Source organism: Cucurbita maxima, unplaced genomic scaffold (genome assembly GCF_002738345.1).
Source record: "Cucurbita maxima cultivar Rimu unplaced genomic scaffold, Cmax_1.0 Cma_Scf00004, whole genome shotgun sequence".
Classification (NCBI taxonomy): domain Eukaryota; kingdom Viridiplantae; phylum Streptophyta; class Magnoliopsida; order Cucurbitales; family Cucurbitaceae; genus Cucurbita; species Cucurbita maxima.
In genome coordinates this window covers 5,476,617-5,497,692 of record NW_019272020.1, presented here as the reverse complement: position 1 = coordinate 5,497,692, position 21,076 = coordinate 5,476,617, and the positions used below count along the sequence as shown (strand labels likewise).

At 33.1% G+C, this 21,076-nt stretch overlaps 4 protein-coding genes across 7 annotated transcripts; 1 reads left to right on the top strand and 3 right to left on the bottom strand.

Annotated features, from left to right (window-relative positions):
• Positions 1 to 82: 82 nt before the first annotated feature.
• Positions 83 to 4,504, bottom strand: LOC111478203 (WEB family protein At2g38370-like). Of its 3 annotated transcripts, XM_023122364.1 has the most exons (3): positions 3,571 to 3,831; positions 3,264 to 3,490; positions 83 to 1,786 (listed from the first exon to the last, which is right to left on the bottom strand). In XM_023122364.1, exons 2-3 carry the CDS (start codon positions 3,450 to 3,452, stop codon positions 284 to 286), a joined length of 1,692 nt encoding a protein of 563 aa, XP_022978132.1. In that variant the 5' UTR covers positions 3,453 to 3,490; positions 3,571 to 3,831; the 3' UTR covers positions 83 to 283. The 3 variants fall into 3 exon arrangements, with proteins under 3 accessions (XP_022978132.1, XP_022978133.1, XP_022978131.1); XM_023122365.1 differs by lacking the exons at positions 3,264 to 3,490; positions 3,571 to 3,831 and adding an exon at positions 4,500 to 4,504 and having other exon boundaries at positions 83 to 1,741; XM_023122363.1 differs by having other exon boundaries at positions 3,264 to 3,831.
• Positions 4,505 to 6,633: 2,129 nt separating this feature from the next.
• LOC111478334 lies at positions 6,634 to 7,404 on the top strand. The gene has a single exon (XM_023122539.1). It carries the CDS (start codon positions 6,723 to 6,725, stop codon positions 7,200 to 7,202), a length of 480 nt encoding a protein of 159 aa, XP_022978307.1. The 5' UTR covers positions 6,634 to 6,722; the 3' UTR covers positions 7,203 to 7,404.
• A 3,108-nt stretch (positions 7,405 to 10,512) lies between these two features.
• On the bottom strand, positions 10,513 to 16,871 carry LOC111478240 (aspartate aminotransferase, mitochondrial-like). 2 transcript variants are annotated; one of them, XM_023122412.1, is made up of 14 exons: positions 16,660 to 16,871; positions 16,302 to 16,475; positions 15,932 to 16,007; positions 14,426 to 14,835; positions 14,257 to 14,342; positions 13,958 to 14,164; positions 13,777 to 13,882; positions 13,474 to 13,578; positions 13,213 to 13,385; positions 12,215 to 12,374; positions 12,029 to 12,124; positions 11,069 to 11,163; positions 10,637 to 10,775; positions 10,513 to 10,604 (listed from the first exon to the last, which is right to left on the bottom strand). In XM_023122412.1, the coding sequence occupies exons 4-13, from the start codon at positions 14,591 to 14,593 to the stop codon at positions 10,670 to 10,672; spliced, it is 1,302 nt and encodes a 433-aa protein (XP_022978180.1). In that variant the 5' UTR covers positions 14,594 to 14,835; positions 15,932 to 16,007; positions 16,302 to 16,475; positions 16,660 to 16,871; the 3' UTR covers positions 10,513 to 10,604; positions 10,637 to 10,669. The 2 variants fall into 2 exon arrangements, with proteins under 2 accessions (XP_022978180.1, XP_022978181.1); XM_023122413.1 differs by having other exon boundaries at positions 16,665 to 16,871.
• LOC111477723 lies at positions 15,915 to 16,749 on the bottom strand. Its single transcript, XM_023121602.1, has 3 exons — positions 16,660 to 16,749; positions 16,302 to 16,475; positions 15,915 to 16,007 (listed from the first exon to the last, which is right to left on the bottom strand). The coding sequence occupies exons 1-3, from the start codon at positions 16,747 to 16,749 to the stop codon at positions 15,915 to 15,917; spliced, it is 357 nt and encodes a 118-aa protein (XP_022977370.1).
• Positions 16,872 to 21,076: the final 4,205 nt, after the last annotated feature.

Below are 21,076 nucleotides of genomic sequence, written 5' to 3'. Positions count from 1 at the left end.
CATGGGTTAGGAAAAAGCCTCCACACCATTGTAATATCCCATCAACAAAGCTGAAATGGTAAAAACTCTATGATCTTTGCACTGAGGTAACAACAATCCTTAAGGATCAAGAACAAGAAGTAAGAACACATACAAAATATATAAGGCACAGCCATCTACAAACTATCCAAAATATAAACAACATCCTAAAGTAAGACCTAACAAGGGGAGAGAAGATACAAGAGAAAGTACCCAGAGACCAGCTATGGATGATGAGAGATCAGAGTTAGACTAAACTAGCTGGTTACTTCTTAACAACTGCAGCTTTCTTCTTCCTTTTACTCCGTTTCGCCAACAGCAGAGTAAACCGAGCGAATCCCGACTTCTTTCGTTTTCCAAATGTCTGCTTCTGACTATTTTCAGCCTTCTTTAAGGAGGAAACATCACCACTTTGTTTGCTGAGCATCTGACCAAGTGACATCTTTCTCTTAACTGAGCTTTTCTCAGGGAGAGTTGGTGTTTCGAATTCGTCGGGAGGTAGTAGCTTCCTGCTTAGTATCTGTCCTATTGAAAGAGTTGGCTTCAAGACAGGCGTTGGTTCATCACTGACCATGCTTACTTCATTCACATCAAGTATCCTAGAATCTCTTTTGAAGTGAGAAGGACAAGCATTCTTAAACTTGGTAGAGCTTTGAACCGTACGCCGTTTCTGACTGTGCTCTGACCTCCATTTGCGAAGCGCTTCTTCGACTGCTAGCTTTCCCTGATTTGCATCATCCACCCTGCTCATAGCGGCTTCCAATACCCTTTTACTCGTTTCGAGTTCTTCAGAAGCTTTCTCTGCCTGATTCAAGATGTCCATTTTTGATGCGTTAGCAGCTTCAACTAGTTGCATCATGTCTGTAACTCTCTTTCTGCATTGTTCTTTAGCTTCACAAGCTGTAAGAGTAAGAGTAGAATATTCCTCCGACGAAAGAGTTACGCTTTCGTCTCCACGAGTTAGTGAAAAATCACTCGATGGATTGCCGTGCTTTGTCAAGATTATGATATCAGAGAGGGCAACAGCTTCTGCTGCTCTAGCAGCTTCCTTCATTTTCCTGGCTGCAACCAACTTGACTTGAGCTGTTTTTAGCATGGCCTTGTTCTGTTCAATCTCAAATTCTGTTCTTGAAACTTCTAGTGTGGCTACTTCCCTCATTTTCTTAAACTTTTCGGCCTCGGAACATAATTCTTGCAGCTCCTTGGAATTCTCTAGAGGGTTATCTGGAAACCCTTCTGCCTCAGCATCTTTTAGCACTTGTAACTTCAGTTTTGTTTGGTTTAGCTCTTCCTCAAGGGCAGATATATTAGACGAATTCTGAGCTAACCTCTCTCGAGTTTTCTCGAGTCCAGTTCTTTCTTTCTCTAATTTCTTGTTAAAATATTCAACAGAAGCTCGAATATCAGCAATTTCACCAGTCGTCCTAGTAAGATTTAGCTTGGCCTGTTCCAGTTCCATAAGAATTAAACCAGGTGCTGGAGGGGATATTTGCACATTCTGACCTTGACCGACGGGCCCGACGTTTTCGTTAACTGCTTCTTTAGCAGCAGTTACATTCATATCACCTCTCGTCGCTTCCCGAGTCGCACTAACTTCAAATGCTTCTTTCTGCAGCTTCTGTTTCAAATCTTCCACAATCTTCTTGGTCGCTTCGAGTTCTTTTAAGACTTCCAGGGTCTCCCTTTCCTTGACAATCAATTCACTCTCCATGTTCTTTGCCTGCTTCTCCAGTATTGTAATGTCAATGTCGACCTCGTCCTTATCATGCTAATGATGAAGAAGAAAAAAGAAGACATACCAGATTGATTAGCAAACAAGTCATGGTCCAGTTAATTCTAAATTAGTAAGAATAACCCTAGTGTCACAATCATACTTTTCTTAGCAGCGGACTTTTATGATTGGCGTCATTCACTCCCAATACTGAGTGACTCAAGCCAATTTGAGATCGCGTCGCCTATAGAAGGGCAACGTATGCTCAAGCCTCTGACCCCTTTTTGAGAAGAAGGTTTAGAAAACGGGGCAGAGAAATTTTCGAAATTGGGATTTGAAGGCAAAGTTGAAAGAAAGATTGAACGCAACGTTATATAACTAGAAGCAAAAGGCAACACAATGGCTTGAATAGTATATAACTTTCAGGATAAGGAGAATTTGACCAGACGCATCCCCATATAGTACATTTTGAGGCAATTCAAGTTTGGCAGGCCTAGAAGTGATATCGTCAAATGGTCATACAAAATCTAGGTAGGAGGAGTTGACGACTGGTCACACCCCCCTATATTACATTCTGGGGTATTTCATGTCTACCCGTTGTAGACATGATTTTGCCGAAACGTCAAAAACTTAGAAAATACATCATGAAAGCATTAAAGGAAAGCAATAAAGTGATACAAGGCAAGAGTTTTGGCATGCGATCATGGGCAACAACACGCCTTAGACAAGTATGACCATGACATCTGGCAACTTAAGAGAAACAATAGAGGGATTAAGAAGCCTAGGTTTTCAAACCTAGTTTAGGGAATCCTAAGGAAAATCATGTAAGGGAGTAGATTTAGGAAGTGCAGAAACTTATAGATTTGTTCAACTAACTCAAGGCTCGACAAATGCCCGAGACAAACATGAGTTGAGTTTCTTAAGCCAATATGAAACTCAACAAAGCCCAAACTCTCAGCTCAAACACCCATAAGAGTGTCTGTTTGGCATCTTAGGCTTGAAAATGTTAACACTTGGAGGGTTCTGAAAACTTAGTGTTATGAAACCTATGCTTTGAGTCTAAGTTGAGGCAGCATAGGCTTAAGAAAACCATGTCAGAGGTGAATTTGGGGGTGAGAAAGTATCGAAACTCATGGATTTATCCAATAGACTCCAAGCTTGACAAACCCGAGGAACAAACATGAGTTCATTCTTCAAAGCTAAACCCAACCAACTCTGAACCATCTAGTTTCATAGCTGAAATTGAAATTGAAAACAAAAACTTGAAATGAGGGCTCTAGTTTCATCCTATCTGCAAACAGGCCAAAAAACATATAAATAGCTCGAATCAATACCTACAGGATACAACAAAAATAAACCAACAACAAAAAAACAAGAAAAGCCACTAAACATATCAATGCCAAAATTTGCAGAGATATTTCTAACACAAGCTCTTGATCGAAATTGTCTATTTAACTAGAGTTCAGAGAATTCAAAAATAAACGACATCGTTTTCCCTAAACAAAATCTACATTCAGAGGTGGAAGGAAGAAACCTCATGTTCGGATGGCTGGCTGTGACTGTGGCTGTGACTGTGACCTTGACTGTGAGAGGGTTTCCAAAAGCCGCTTCCACCAAACCTACTGACCGCCTCTTTCACCGATTCGAACGGCGCCGTAGTATCAATCTCCGCCCTAACCCCACCGTCGTTCTCCATATCGCCGCCGTCACCGGTTTTCCCCATTCCACTTCCCTAACACAAGAATCTCACTGCTCTCAAATCTGCACCCCGGGATGAAACTTTGAGTAGACTTCTTCTGCTGCTGCTGCAAAACTACCTACATTCTAAAAACGGAGAATACCTTAGGAAGGCAAGATGATGCAGCATTGAAAGCAGAGCTCCAAACTCTTGGTTTATGGTGAAATGAAGAGGAATAAATGGAGGGAAGGACGAAGGAATGGCGTCTGGTTTGATTTTTGAAGAAGAGGGAAGGCAGAGAGAAAAGCATAAGAAGCAGGTACAGAGACGAAAGTACGGTGCAGTGTGTACAGTCCTTTTGCAGAGCGAGACGAGAGAGACGGAAAACGAAATGGTCGACCTCTCTCTCTCTCTCTCTCAATTTCTTTTCTTTACAATTTTGCTGTTTTTATTTTCCTTTTTCCAATTAGTTCCATTTTCACGTGATTGAAAATCCACCTACTAAAATTTTTGGGTGTCGAGTGTGATTGGACCTGATATTATTTGTAACAGCCGAGCGTCTAGTGACTAGACTTGATACTGGAGAAGGTCCCGCTCTATTTCGATTGGTGCTTCGCACAATCTAGTGAATGGACCAAATATCATTTTGTTGAAGTGTCTGTACCTAATACGTTGAAGGTCTCTCTCTACTCTGATCAATGTCTTACATCGTCCGATGACTGAACCTGATATCATTTGTAACAACTCAACATCATGTGACTGACCTGATATGGGAGAATGTCCAACCCTACTATGATCAGTGCCCCCCACCGCCTTGTGAATGTACTTGATATCACTTGTAACAACTCTGATATCATTTGTAACAGACTAGTATCGAGTGACTAAACCTGATATGGTATAAGGTCTCACCCTACTCTGATTAGTGTCTTGCACCATCTATCTAGTGATTGAATCTGATATTATTTGTAACAACTCAACATCTAGTAATTTGACCTAGTAGAGAAGGTCCCGCTCTACTCCAACCAATGTCTCACACCATCTGGTGACTCGACTTAATACCATTTATTAGAGCCCAACATCTAGTGACCGAACTTGATACCACTTGTAATATATTTCCACACCCTCAAAAAAAATGTTTCGTTTTACTCTCCAACTGATTAGAATGAAACACACGAACATTCATAAGTTTATTTATATATATATTATTGTTATTTTGTTAATGGCATATTTAGTCTTTAAATTTTCATTTTTTTTTTAATTCACATACATAAAATTAAAATTTATATCCGATAAATCAAATAATTGTTTAAAACTATGAATTTGTGAGGAGCCTATTTTTAGCATAGAATTAAAAATTAAAAATTTTATTAAATATACATTAATGGCCACAATGACGCAGTCAGAGCCCAAAAGAGTTGCAATCTACTTAGAATTTGGGCTGGCCCAGTATACAAAGCAAGCATTGAAATGGAAGTTAATGGGCCTTTAGTTAATAAAACGTGTCGGCCCAATTTAAAAAGATAAGGTTGATTCCCAAAGATCTTGTCGGGTTTTTTCTTCAAAATTTCAAACATTCCCATAATTCATAATGCGACCGTTGCGAATATCATCAACAAAAATAACTCAATCACCCTTTTTTTGAGAGAATTGGAACAAATTATTAAATATTATTTTCATAAGTTAAATAAATCTAATAAACCAAATGATAATAATAAAATAATAATAATAATAATAATACATAATTAAAAGTTATTCGAATGGTGTACTATTTTTAAATTTGTATTAAATAATTTTAATTAAAAAAATTATTTGTAATTATCTAATTATGCATAGAAATTGATAATTGAAATTCATTTATAAAATTAAGGCGTTGAAAAAATTAGATCAACCCAATTAAATTTATATTGTTTTAATTAAATTATGAATTTATTTTAATTTAGTTCGTCCAAATAAATAAAATTTCTATAGATGGAAGTAGTTAATGAATTTGCTTAGGGGAGGAACTAAATAACCCCAAATTAAAATTTGGTTTATGTATATTTTTATTTTATTTTTTATTATTTTTGTCGGTCGTTAAATAATTTATAACTATTTAGAAAGTAAATAGATGTTTTAAGTGGATTATCGTGCTATATAAAATCAAGTTAAATGAGTTGATATGACAGACAAGTAACAATTGAACGTGCTAATAGGTAATATAATCGTGTTAATATTTTGATAATGAAGCGCTATACAGAAGTTCATCTAGATTATCCTAACTACGATAACTATCTAATATAATTATATTATTTTCGGTTAGCTTTCGCACGGTTATAAATTAGTTAAATAAAAATGAAAATAATAAAATAATTATATTTTTCTAGAATTTATAATTAGGCGAATAAAAATATTTGGGTTTAAATGAAAATAAAAGTTATTTTATATTTAAAGTTTTAAGTGTTGAAACAGATCTGATTTTGTTTTATATTGATAATAATTTTAAAGTTGGTTGAGTTTTTTAATCCTTCAACTAATTAATATAAAAATTATATATATTATTTACCTACTTTTCAACTACAAAACTAAAAATGTCAGCATATTTCAAATATTATTATTGATCTTGGTCAATCAATTAAAAAATTATTAAGTCACTCATGAAATATAAATTATTATTTTAAATACTGATAATTCCATATAATTATTGAATTATATTATATATATTTATTTATTTATCTGTGTAATTCTATTATAAGATTAATTATATGAATATAATTCTAAATTATGGTTTTGAATTAATTTAGATAATTCTTACTAAATAAGTCGATAATAATAAATAGAGACTTTAAAAAAAATTACTCGATACATTAATTTTTATATCGAAAGAAGTATTTTCTATTTTTGACTATAATGTCTTCAAACTCAAAAACTTTGGAATAATGTCATTAATAATTTATTTAGTATATTATTATTATTTAAATTCTCAAATTTAATATTTTTAATTTAATTTATTTTCCAAATATTAATTAATAGAATTTGGTGCAACAAAAATAAGTTTATCATTTTAGATATATAAAATGAAATTGAAAAAAAAAAAAACAAATAATTTAGATCCGAAGAGTATTTTTTTTTTTTTTTTTTGTAATTTAAATTATTTATATAAACTTACCAACAAAAAAGAAAAAAAGAAAAAGGGGCTTTTTGGAATGGGGACCACAGGGCGTGTAGAGAGGCACATATATACAGAGTTGAGGGGACCCTAAACAATGGCCTCCCTCAACAGAACACGCAGAGATCAGATCGCAATTTCAGAGATTCCGTTTCAGAAAACTTACAATTATGCTCTGTGAAACCTCCGATTATCCTCCAAAATCGCTTCAATTCAAGCACAACGACAAATTCTTCTCCAAGCTTCTCACCAGAGAAAGTTCCAGAGCCAATCACTCTTCCAGAATCTACTATGGCGGATTGGCCGGTGCTGTTCCTTTCGTTTGGGAGTCTCAGCCAGGTACGCCTCTTCACCGATTTTCCGATGATCTAACTCCTCCTCTCACTCCTCCTCCTTCTTACTTTTCTCATTCTCTTCAAAAACCGCCAAAAAACCGCTCCAAATCGCTCTCTCTTTTCCATATCTTCTTCAATCACAAGAGGAAACTCGATCTATTGACGCCGCCGGTTTCCAAATCGGCGTCATTGCCGTCTTCCGGATCGACGTTCGATTCGGCCGTCGGTGCGGCGGTTTGCGCTCGGAGTCTCGCGTTCGAAGGAGGGAGAGGATGCGGCGGCCTCCGGCTCAGTGCTTTGTTTCGGAATCGGTAGATGAGCGGCGGTGAGATTGACAAACTTCACTGGTTCAGAATCTGAATCGGAATCGGAATCGGAATCTTAATCGGAGTAAATCTTTAGAATAATTGTTATGTTCATTTGGTGTATGGTATCGATAAGTCCAAAGGGATTGGTTGAAAATTTGTAAAAATAATAATAATAATAATAATAAAGTTTATCTAATCATCTTTTTTAAGACTAATTATTTTTTATTATAAATATTTTTTCCCTTGTAAATCTTTTTTACTTTTACTTTTACCATGGATAAAACTTACCTGCTACTATTAGTTGGTGAGTGGGAGATTCTTTCCGAGTGAAAAAAGAACTAAATTATAAAAAATTGACTTAATTTTTTAAAAATACTATTAATATGGAAATAATTAAAATTTTTTTTTTTAACTTTCAAAAAAATTTCATTAATATTTTAAAAAAATTAAATAAAAATGTATATTTTGCTACATTAATATTTTTCACCTCATATAAAAAGTTTTAAAAAATAATTATCATTAATATAATCTAAATTCTAAATTATTTTGACTCTACATTTTTTTTATCTAAAAAAATAGATATCAATTGTTCTTGGGTCGCCTACTTCAAATCAAATCTCTGCCCTGGTTTAAGAAGAAAGTTTTAGAAAAACGGGCAGAGAGATTTCAAAGTGAGTTTTGAAAGCAAGATTTGAGAAATTGGAAATGATGTTATATTAGAATGTAAGCAAAATGGCAACAATAACAGCTTATTGCATATAACTATCGGGTAAGAAGAAGTTGACAACTAGTCATATTCTCATATAGTACATTTTGGGACATTTTAGCCCTTGCAGGTGTAGACACGATTTTGGTGAACCGTCATACACCCTCATACTGACCCAATAAGAAATGGTAAAGACATATTTAAGATGAAAGCATGTAAAAAGGATTTGGAACGAGCATGCAACCATGGACAACATGTCCTGGACAAGCAAACCCGGGATATCTGTCATGTGGCCATTGACAACACGCCTTGGACATGCATGACCGTAACATCCTCTTCCACTCAATTGGTCGACGTCCCTGTCAACCAACCCGAGCAAGCAAGACTAGGACATCTGTCATGCGGCCATAAACAACATGCTTTGGAAAAACATGATCGTTGAATTATATATTCTTAAAATTTTAAATTTCTCCGAAATAAAATGGTCAAAGCATTTTTTTTTCCTCATAAACCCTTTTTTGTTTTGAAAAAAAAAAGAAAAAAAAAAGCTAATAACTACAAAAATGAGACAAATAATATGATAGAAAAATTATAAAATAAGAAAAGGCGAAAGCTTAGAATTTGAGTGAAGCAAAACAAAAGCAAACTAAAAATAAGTAAAAATAAATAAATAAGAAAATAAAAACCCAAGAACAAAAAAGTGGCACCAAAGCTACTCAAAGGACTAACTATTTATTTTATTAAATATTTTCTCGACAATTAATTAAAATAATATTCATATTAACGCACTACTTTTATCACTCAAATCATAGTTATGTAATAACTCAAGTCCACCGTTGTTAGCTATTATCTCATTTGATTCGTTATATATTATCGTCAGCCTCATATTTTTATAACGAGTCTACTAGGGAGAGATTTTCATATCCTTATAAAAAAATGTTTGTTTGTTACCCTCTTCAATCAATATAGGACCCACGTGTCGCTTATTTAAGATTTAAATTTTTTATAAGCTTTTAATTCTTCGATTTTTTGAGATGCGATAATAAATAGATTCATACAAAGATTCTTCCTATATTATTTGATGTAAATCAAGAAAATAGGTATATGTTACCATCAACATATTTAATTACAAATTGATCCTTTCTAAATTTTCAATATCCAATATTTTAATTAAATACTATTTATGTCAATATGGTAGAAAATTTTAATTAGAAAAAAATTAATAACTTAAAGCTTACAAACTGATTTTAGATTCCATGTGCTTTCAAATTTAAAATTTTAATTGGTGTACTTTCAATATATTTTAGAATAATTTTTTAAATAATAGCATTATCTTTATTGGTTCACAATTTTTCTTTTTTATCTGAAAATTATTATTATTTACTAATTTTAATCAAATTAATTATTATTATTTACTAATTTACTAAATTTGTTCTAGAATATGATCTAAAATATAGGGATCAAATTAATATTTTGACCTTAAATTCTAATAAATAAGAAACGGTAAAAAAAAAAAAAAAAAAGTTTTAATTATTTTTTTTTTTTAAAAAAACATCCAAGGTGGATTATCCAAAAATGACTTTAAGATGATAAACTGAAAACCATATTTTAAATTTTAAAAGTATATTTATGCTTTAAAATATAGTACTTCTGGTTGATTTACATATAATATATATTATATTATATTATAAAATAATAATTATATACGATTTTTTACTAAACACGTTCTGGTATGAACCATGACCAAGGAATTTTCATACCTCAAGGTCCAATTATAAGGACAAGAGTCAAGAAGTTACAATAAACCTAATATACTGATATTCAAGCTGAAGACGTTAGAGACCTCTCTTAAATGTTGTGTAAAGTTGAGGTTCAAGAAAAAAAAATGCATTAAATGTATTTTATATTGCATTTAATGAACTCAGCTAAATTTAGTAACTACACCTTTCATTAATTACACTATTTAATTATAATTTTAATATTTGTTTGCTTGTATGAGTATTACTCATTTGTGAGTTATGTGGCACATAGGTTAAGAGTATGAATAACTATATATTAAGCCTTCTTTTCTTTAATTAGAGACCTCGCATCTTGGAACAAAAAAAAAATAGAATTTCTATTTTTTAGCTCAAATTTTCTTTAAAAATTCTGTCTAAAACTTGCAAGCTATAATCACTTCAGTGGCCTCCGGTCATCCGTTTCATACTTTCCCTTGAATTGGGTTCATAATTGAATTAATAATAATTAATTATACTAAACCTAATATTTAGGGGTAATAATGTAAATAATTTGATGATTTATAAATATATTATAAGAATGAATTTTTGAATTTGGTAAATTAAATTAGTTGGTATGGTTGATAAATTTGAGGAGGCAGGACCCACCGCACGTCTTATCAGGCATTCATTTATGCTCATAATATCATATATTCCTTCCATCTCTTAACTTTATTTTGGTCCCACACACTTTAACTACATCAACCTCTTCATTATTTTTATTACATTTCAATTTTACGTTTTTTTTAATTAAAAATTATAATGTAAATTTAATAATAGGTTAATTATATGAATATCTTTTATATGTTTTGTTTTTATTTTTTAAATTTGATTTTTTAAAAATAAATATCATTGAAGACGTGTGATTGTTTGATTGGCTGAGCTATACAACTGAGAATAGGAAGATTTGAATAGTAAAACACTAAACCTAATCAATTGAACTATAGTAAAACACTAAACCTAATCAATTGAACTATTCTTAAGTTGAAGCCACTAGAATCTAACATTGGAGACATTTAAAGACTCTGGATCGTAATTACTCACTTGATGCATTGCACTCGCTATATAACTTACATTTCTGGTCGTCACACCTGCCATGCTGCCCCAAAAATCACAATCGTAAGTGGATATTTGGTTTTTGTTTTTTTTTTCGTTAAAATACTATTTTGGTCCACATATTCGAAACTTTTCTATTTTAATTCTACTATCAAATTTCTAATTTAGTCCCTATTAATTTTTTAAAAAATAATGAGTTTCTATTACCTTTCTTATATAAATTTTAGAAACATATTTACATTATATTATATGAAGATACCGATTAAAATTGAATAAAATTCAAAGTATAAGGACGAAAATGATGTTTTTTTAGTTTAGTAATGTTGTTAGAGGTACCTCATACGTCCATCTCGGGTCATGTATATATGAAAATCTGTCGCCAGCTGATCAATCTGCTCGCAGTTCAATCCAGAATAGCAAAACATTCCAACCTACATCATGTTACAATAATGTCAATACATAAATATTAAACATCTTGAACAGTATCATGTTTCAATAGTTTTGAACAATATGCTCATATGATCTCTCAATATCATCTTGTAAACCAATGAAACAAAAATCTAGAACATGACACCAAGATTAGCATAACTCAGTTAGCACGAACTCTTTTTATAATGAACCAAGCCTACCGCTAATGAAAAGTTTTCACATCCTTATAAAGGGTGTTTCGTTGTTCTCTCCAACCAACGTGGGATTCTCACAATCCACCTCCCTTTGGGACCCAACGTCCTCGTTGGCACTCGTTTATTTCTCCGATCAATGTGGGACTCCCACCAAATTCACCCCTTTCGGGGCCAGCATCCTTATTGACACACCGCCTCGTGTCTAGCCCCCTTCGAAAAATAGCCTCATCGCTGACACATCGTCCGATATCTGGCTCTGATACCATTTATAACGGACCAAGCCCAAGCCCAAACCCAAGCCCACCGCTAGCAGATATAGTCCTCTTTGGGCTTTCCCTTTCGGGCTTCCCCTCAAGACTTTAAAACACGTATACTAGGGAAAATTTTCCACACTTATAAAGAGTGTTTCGTTCTCCTCCCCAACCAATGTGGGACTCTCACACTTTTCCTTAAGGTTGAGGGTTCAAATCTCCATGTACTACCATCATTGTAATGAAAAAACCCAGAATGTGACAGATGAATTTTTATGATATCGTCTTATTTTAATGTAATGGCATATGGGTCAACGAGATCACACTTTAGAATGCAATGATAACAAGACTTCTAAGAACATGGATATTAAGGAATAGAAATGTAACTTGGACAAAATTGTAATATCAAACTCATAACTGACCTGCTTGACTACGTGGTCCCAATTTAGAGGAGAATTCAATTTCTCAAGGTTATCAAATAAACTAGCTCTCATAGACCGAATGCGATCAGCCATGACCTTAAAAATGCAGGAGGATCAAAAGCACATCAGAATCAGTATCCTCCAAGGAATCAATCAAGAAGTTTTACAAAATTATTCATCCATTACCTTCAGTTCTTCAATCCATGCAGCTTTCAGAAGTGGATCACTCAAGATTGTTGAGACTAATAACACACCATGAATGGGAGGGCTGCTATACATTGCTCTGGCCAGTCGCTGAAGCTGAGATCTTACTATCATCGCTTGCTGTTGATCTTTGCCAAGAACACTTGAAATTGGGGGAAATTTGAGATAAGAGATGTAATGTAAGAATTCTAACAGGCAAGAGGCAGAGGTCAAGATCTAAATTTGATGCAACCCATTCAAAAAATAAGATAAAGGCCCCAAGAGTTAAGACCATGCTAACTCCTATCCTATCTAATAGCTTATAAACCCAATTTTACCAGAATTATGGGCATGCCAAAGGGATAATTCCTTAAAATGGAACGAGCTTCAATACACTTTAACTCAGTATTTTGATTTTTGTAACCCAATTTAGTTTTTTTCATATTTTAAAATATAAAATTAAGCCTTTGAGTTAAGTTCTAATTAATACTTTGATTGGACAATCAGCTTAACTCAACTATTTGTCCATTTATATGCCTAATTGCAAGAAAAAACAAAAAAAGAAATCAATTATTTGTCTATTTATATGCCTCACTACCAACAAAAATCAAGGACTCAATTATCATGTATTTACACGATGACTAAACCACTATTAAAAGTTCTATTAAAAGTTAATTAACTTGGACATAGCTCAACATATGTCAAGAGGCCAAAAGTTCAAATTTGCAAACTTCATGTGTTTAAGAGAAAAAAAAAGCCATAAATAAACGATCTATATGGACCAAAATGCAATCATTAAGAAGTGTTCGAACACACCATGTTGCTTGGACCAAGTGATCAAATATTTTTCTCTCTTCTTAAATGTAATTGAGAATATCCATGTTATAAAATTCTTGTCATTTTATGAGTACCTCCATTAATAGCACAAGACAATTACTTTACACTACCATATATCCTCTTCTTATTGATAACAATCTAAAGTTCAGCCAATATAAACTAACCTTAGACAACCAACCCGGTGTCCATATAAACCCATATTCTTCGCAAAGGATTGAGCACAGCCAACTAAATGTCCATCTCCAAGAAATAGCCGTATAGCTTTGGCATCCTCTTCAAGATCTCCACTGGCAAAACCTTGATACGCCATGTCAAAGAAGGGAAAGTGATGTTTCACCTGGCAGGCAAAGTTAGAATTAAGTCATATCATTCTCTACAATAATCATGCAATGGTTGAATTTGACCATCAAACTCTTAGCAACTACCATCAACTGATTTGAAATTTCTCGCCATTGTTCATCCGTTGGATCGACACCAGTTGGGTTGTGAGCACAAGGATGGAGCAGGAAGAAAGAACCTTCTGGGGCATTCTACATCAAATAAGAACGTAACGGACGTATAAAAAATATTAAACTCGAGCATAAATCCACACAAATGCTTGAAGCAGGTCAGATTTGAATTTAAGATGAATTCAAAATTGTGTTAAATAATCATTGAAATACTAACAACGAACACTAAAATGAATACTGGGGATTTAAATAGAAATCTTAGAAAATTTTCGATCATACCTTGATATCATCCATGAATGCTCCAAAATTTAAACCCTTAGAATCCGGATGATAGTAGCGGTAGGATCTCACTGGCACTTGAGCATCTCGCCAAATGTTGTGGTGGCTGCAGGTCAGTAGTAAATTTGAGAGAGAGTGAAAGAGAAATATTGAGAAAATTGGACCATAAACAGGGACATACTTAGACCAAGTTGGTTCAGGCAAGAAAATTGGAACATCGGGATGGAAATGCCTCTGAAATTCAGCAAACAGTCGGCATGCTCCAGTCCCAGAAAGTGCCAGAAGTCCAGCAAATCTCCGTTTCTTGATAACATCTGAATCCTTTCCATAAATCAACTTAACACTCTCCTCCACAAATGTTGAACTCACCGCAGCAGAAATTGACTCTCTAAAATTGTAAGGAGAATAAATGCAAGACTCAGCAAACCAGAAAACTAAACCTCGCTAGTTTTTCCATCTAAACATAGCATTTGAACTTACAAAAACTCGCTCCCTGCAATTTTCGATTCAGCATCCCTAACACATTGAAGCACAACCGGTTTCCCCTCATCGTCCCGATAAGCTCCCTTCAAGAGTGAAAAACGCGAAAATATTCCATGAACTCCAAATAAACACCGCGATCAAAGAAATAACAGAGTTAGTTCATTACCACTCCAAGGTTGATCTTGTTAGGGCTCGAATCAGCCAAGAAAGCTTCTGTAACACCGATGATGGGATCCTTTGGAGCCGGTTTCACATGATCGAACCATCCGAAACTGGGAGCCTTCGAAGCAGAAGTTGAAATGCATCTTCTCATCAGTACGAAACTCCTCCACATTACAATCGTTCGTTATCTCTCTCGAATTCTTCTCCCTGATGGTCAAACAACAGCCTCTCAACCAAATCGTTTGAAACAGAACACGGAAGTTTTGTGTAGCATCCATGATTAATGAAGATTCTCCTTTATAAAAAAAAACTGAGACAGATCCTCTCCCTCGATTCTTTGTTGACGAAGAAGAAAAAAACCACCGCTGTTTCTTGTTCGCCGGCAGCCAACGGAAATGCTTGGATTTCCTCCGCCTGTATCAGAAAACCGGGGGAGCACTCAAACAAGTCAGTTGGTGAGACGGCCCAAAGTGTGAACAAAGCCCAATTAACTATTTATGATGTTGGACCAGGCCCATTTGGATTGGGTACAGATATCAATATATGGGCCATCTCAAATAGATAGATTATTGGACCGGTTCTATAGGCCCATTGTGTTTTTTCTCATTGCATTCCTATTTTGCCCTTTTTTACTTTTCATATTTTTCCTTATTAAATTAAAAATGGGAGATTTATTAGACATTAAAAAAAAAAAAATTAAATTTATATCTAATAGATTGATTAAAAGTATAGGATGTATTACCAGACGAGTATGGTAGTATCCTAGAGCAATCTGACAGTGCTCGAGACCTAATTTTGTTTTGAGTCACTGCGACTCCATTCTAGAGCACAAATAAAAAAACACGCACATGAAATCTTGTAGTTTTAAGAAAATAAATATTTTACACGAAGGTTATATGTTAATCTCAAGTGAGTAATAAAACCCGTGCCTATAAAGACACGTTATTTGATTTGTCAGTCATTTTCGTTGAATCAACATATTTACCATTTTGGGTACTTAACGAAACAGAGAGTTTCAAAATTTATTATTTCCCATTGAATCATAAACAAATTGTTAATCACATAATTAGTAGTATTTAAAATGGGTTTTTAATCCAACTGTAATTATGAACCGCTCGTCAAAAATAAACTTATCTATAACGGTTATATCCATAAACACAACTTATCCTACCATATATAAAAGTAAAGCGACCTATAATTAACAAATACAAATTTATTAATTAAAGAGTTTAATTCATCATTTTATTCGTCAGCCAATAAATATATAATTAAAATCTTATTTTTCAATATTAAAATATATAATTCTTTAATTTTTTTTTAAAAATGCCACGTATTCGTCATCTATGGAAACAAGAATTGACCAACTGGATTCATTTAGAATTATTAATTGATTCGAGTCGAGTAATTTAAATGATTTTTATTGATTTTTTTTTTTTTTATATATATAATGTTGGAAAAAAAAAAGGAAAATAAAAAATGGTAATATATATAATTTATGCCTGCCCATTACTTTCACTCCATTCCTTGATTGCTTGCTTCACTGCATTTTTCACCACTTGGGCCTTTATGATTTTGGTGCCTTCATTCTGCCAAAAACCATCCAAAATATTATACAACATGTTAGACGAACACGACTCTCCACAATGGTATAATTTTGTCCACTTTGAGCATAAGCTCTCATGGCTTTGCTTTGGGCTTTCCCAAAAGGCCTCATACCAATGGAGAGTGTATTCTTAGATTATAAACCCATGATCATTCCCTAAATTAACCGATGTGGGACTTTCATCATCCAACACAACAAAAATCTTCCGATCGATTTTCGTACTTTAATAAACGACAATTTTAGTTTCAAAAATTTATAGTAGAGAGACTAAACCGACCTCTTCTCCAACAGCTTGAAGTTGGAAACAATCAGAACAAGACACGTCTGCATCGAGAACTTCAAGTCCGAGTTTTTCAAAGGCCTCTAGAATTCGAACTAATAATCCCGGTGAATTCCTTTCTGAAAACACGTTTATTAGAAATCCCCTCTCTAAATCCTCCACATTCACCACCTGCACATGTTCAAATCCGAGTAGAATATGTGTAAAGGAAATTGGTCGACTTTATATATAATCAATCGAATTGAATCAAAACTGCGCGAGAAATTTCGGTGTTTGTTCGGAATTCGATCGATAAACAAAATTTAGAAAATTTTCAAATGAAAAGCATGAAATTTGAAAGGTTATAAGGAAGTACAGCACTAGAGCTTGTGGAGGCACGAAATTCTTTAGACTTGTGATGATTCAGAGACGAAGCTGCTGCTTTCTTTCTCTCTCGAGAACCCATTTCCCAGCCACCGCCGCCGCCTCCGCCGTACACTCTTCACTTCCCGCCGTGTCTCCTCCACTCGCCGCCCACGCGCCACCAGAGGCGTTTGGTTTCTCTTCCTGGGATCTTAAAAGAAAGTAGACCACCAGTTCCTCTTCATTTATATTAACATTTTTTATTTTTTTACTTTTTGCATGAACACCCCTGTCGTTTCACTTGCGAAATTCAAATTTTGTCCTTATTTAAAAATATTTACGTGATTGGCCTCCACTTTGCCTTTTTTTAATCTATTTTTTCCTCTAAAAAATTAACAAAAATCGGCCTTTTTTTTTAATTATATTTATTAAAAATTTCAAACTCTATTAAATATATTCTTAAAGTATATTTTTATTCCTTAAAAAAAAAAATATTTTTTTTTATATTATAAACTCAAAAATAATATAATTAGGCACTTAATAATCTCAACATTTCTTGCGAAATAGTCGCGTTACTTACTCTTTACTTCAACATAACACCTTTCAACATATTTTTATCTTCACTCACATACTTCTTAGAAAAATTTCTAACACCGTCTCTTGTTTCCAACCCACCACGAAATACATTTAACTCGTTAGGTATTTATTAACTAGTCTTAGGTATAATAGAATATTATATAAAAATTTTAAAGGTCAATTTGGGAAAAATAGGTGGAAAAATATATGAAGAGAGAGAGAAAATATGAGTTTTTTTTTTTTTTTTTTTTTTTTTTTTTTTTTTTTTTTTTTTTTTTTTTTTTTTTTTTTTTTTTTTTGGGTCAGTTTGGGCAGGATGAGGACGGTGCCCCGTGAGAGAGTATTGGAGGGATTGACAGCTAAATGCCATTTGGAAGTTTGTTTCTCTCTCATCACGTGCAGATTCCTCCACTGAACACCTTTGGCCTCACTTCCACCTCTTTTCATGCACGTGCCGCCTGACCTTTTCACCCTGCCCCAGTCTTCTTGGACCTTCCCTTCCCATATAAAATTATTATTATTTTCACCTATAAAATTCTTTTAAAAATATTTTATTTTAATTTTTAATTCTAAAATAAATAATTCAAATATTTAATATCTTAATCCTTAAAATTTTTATTTAATTTCATATAATATTTTATTATCAATTAAATATTATCTTGAGTGCCGCATGCGTTCCCACCTACTCACGTGCGTACCAATTAATCATCACAACCCAAAAATTGACTTCCTTCCTTCCAACCTATTTCCCTTTTCCCCTTACAAAATCCATACAAAAAAAAAANAAAAAAAAAAAAAAAAAAAAAAAAAAAAAAAAAAAAAAAAAAAAAAAAAAAAAAAAACATCAAGCAAATCAAACCATATCGAAACAATTCATATTCACGCACTATTTGATACAGTTTGATTAGATTTGTCGTCTTGACTTACTGCTCGTTTCTCCTTCATTTTATTTTTTATTTTTTACCTATTTCAAAGTATATCAGACACGAAATATGGAGATATCAAATCGGTAGGGAAGGAGAATGATAAGATAAAGAACCACTACAAGGGGAGTAAGATTCGAATTATCTTGTTGATCGAAAAATATCTCAAGGTAAGAACATTGTTTGAGATTTGAATTACTCTACAAGCAAGATCGATCATGTCTAGTTTGAATGATTCTTGTTGATCAAATATCTCAAGGCAAGAACACTTGTTTAAGATTCGAATCACTCCACAAACAAGATTGATCATGTCGAGCTTGAATAATTCTACATGCAATCTAAACTACATAGAATTACAAAAAGAATAGCACACATGCTTCTTTTACTATATTTTTCAAGTATGCTTACAAATACAACATACATGGCTCTATATAGCTTCAAAATGAAACTACTAAATGCATTCCAAGAGTTTGTTACATTCGTACTTAATGGTCATAATTAAACTATTATGTAACTGTAACCTAAATAAAAACTCTTAAAATACATTAATGAAATATAATAACTTTAAATTGTAATCCACCCAAAATTTATCACATGAAACTTCATTCTTTTTCAATGTGGCATGAATTGAAATATCTTTTGATAATTTCAACAATATTTTCTTCACATCTTCATTGAAGCATATTGTATGATTGATGTCTCTTGGTTCCTATCAGGGAACGAAATATTTTTAATGGGTAAGGAAACTTATCCGTAGCATACGTATTTTAAAAATCTTGAGAGGAAACTCGAAAGAAGAACGAGTGTCAGTGAGGACACTAAACGCTACAAGGGTGGATTGTAAGATCCCACATCGATTTGAAGATCGAAAACCTCTCTCTAGGATACGTGTTTTTAAAACCTTGAGGGAAAGCTCATCGAGAACAAATTCTGTTAATAATGGATTTGAGTTATAAATATATCGAATTAAATAAAAATGAATTAATTTGGGTGGATATAACATTGTGTTGAGAAGGGCCCAATTGGGATTTTGAATTTTACAATAAGAACAAGATGGCAATTATAGAGATTAATTGATTTAATTAATTTGTGTATGTTTCTTCCCTTCAATTGCAGCTGGCCATGATGAGTAATTTTCATTTATTTTTATTATTATTTTAGGAAAAAGATTGATTATTCATCTCACGTCCAACTCATTCTCTTAAACTCCACTAATTAAATTAAAAACAAATTTGTTAAATTTCTTCTTTAATCATTACTTAAATGGAAAATATGTGATTTAATTAATGAATTTTGAGAGACGAATTGAGTCGGTGAAACTTTAGGAACTATGTCATCAAAATATTAATCTTGGCTCGAGTGTAATTCTCGTGTTCATGATGCTACTTTAGGTTTTTCAGTGATTTCTAGGTCGTTAGGTATGATGTGTTTCACTTTTGTTTTACTTGGCTCGTGGCTTCTATTGAGGAGTTCTTGTGGGTTCTTCTTCTTGGTCTATGTTTGTGAGATCTCACGTCCGTGGAGAAGGGAATGAAACATTATTTATAAGAGTATGAAAACCTTTCTATAGTAGACATGTTTTAAAAATGTGAGGCTGACGGCGATACATAATATGTCAAAGCAGACAATATCTGCTATCGATGGGTTTGAGTTGTTACAAATGGTATCAGAACCAGACACTGAGAGGTGTGTCAGCTATCTCGGTATGTTGTCCATGGCTTCATGCTTGTTCCAAACCCTTTTTTACATGCTTTCATCTTAGATATATTTTTACTATTTCATGCTATGGTGTATGACGGTTCATCAAAATCATGCTTACACCCAGTGGCTAAAATGCCCCAAAATATACTATGGGGGATATGACTAGTTGTCACTTCTTCATATCATGAGTTGTGGTGTTCCTTTATTTGCTTATAGTCATATAACGTTGTTTTCTTCAATTCTTTCTAACCATTTTCAAATGTAATTCATCGCTCATGTTTTCTAAAACGTTTCTCTCAAACGTGACTCGAGATCCGAACATACACCAACAGTTAATTTGAACTTTCCACACGCAACCGACAACCACTACAAACGCATTAAGAAAAACGATTATTTTAAAAAATCGATGAAGATTTGTTTACATATAATATTATAAATATTTAAATAATTAATATTTGTTTATTATGAGAAAGCTCAATTAATTATATATTATATAATTCCTTTGTAGTTAAACGACATAATTAGAGAATGTTTTGTTATAAACTAGCAATTAAAGGTGGTTGATTTTAAAAAATATTTAATAAATATATTTAAAGTGGTTGATTAGGTGTCAAATCAAGTAGAAAAAAGAAAATAAAAAACAAATATGAAATTAATGCAAATAGTGTTTTGATTTGGAAATGTCCTCGTGATATCATCTACATTGATATGAGTATTAACTATTCATTAAGGTAAATGATGAATTCATGTCCCCATCAAAGCATAATATAGCTACAAATTTGTGTGTGACATTATAAATATTTAAATCTTATATCTCTTAAATTTTTTGCTTAGAGACAGTCCACCTAATAAGGATGATGGGCCCAAGGGAGTGGATTGTGAGATCTTACATTGGTTGGAGAAGTAACGAAACATTATTTATAAAGGAGTGAAAACCTCTCCCTTGTATACACGTTTTTAAATTGTGAGACTGACGATAATACGTAACGGGTCAAAGTGGACAATACCTACTAAGAATGTTTGATTAATCCACCATACCTAAATGGTGTGAAAGTTATCTTATTTATAATCAAATAAATTACAAGGACACGGAAATAATAATAAATGAAAATAACAATAAATGGAAAGATACCTATGGTAATAAGACAAATATTATAATAAAATATCAAATATAATATATATGGTAAACTATAATTTATTACTAAATATCCTTGACACCTACTAACCGTA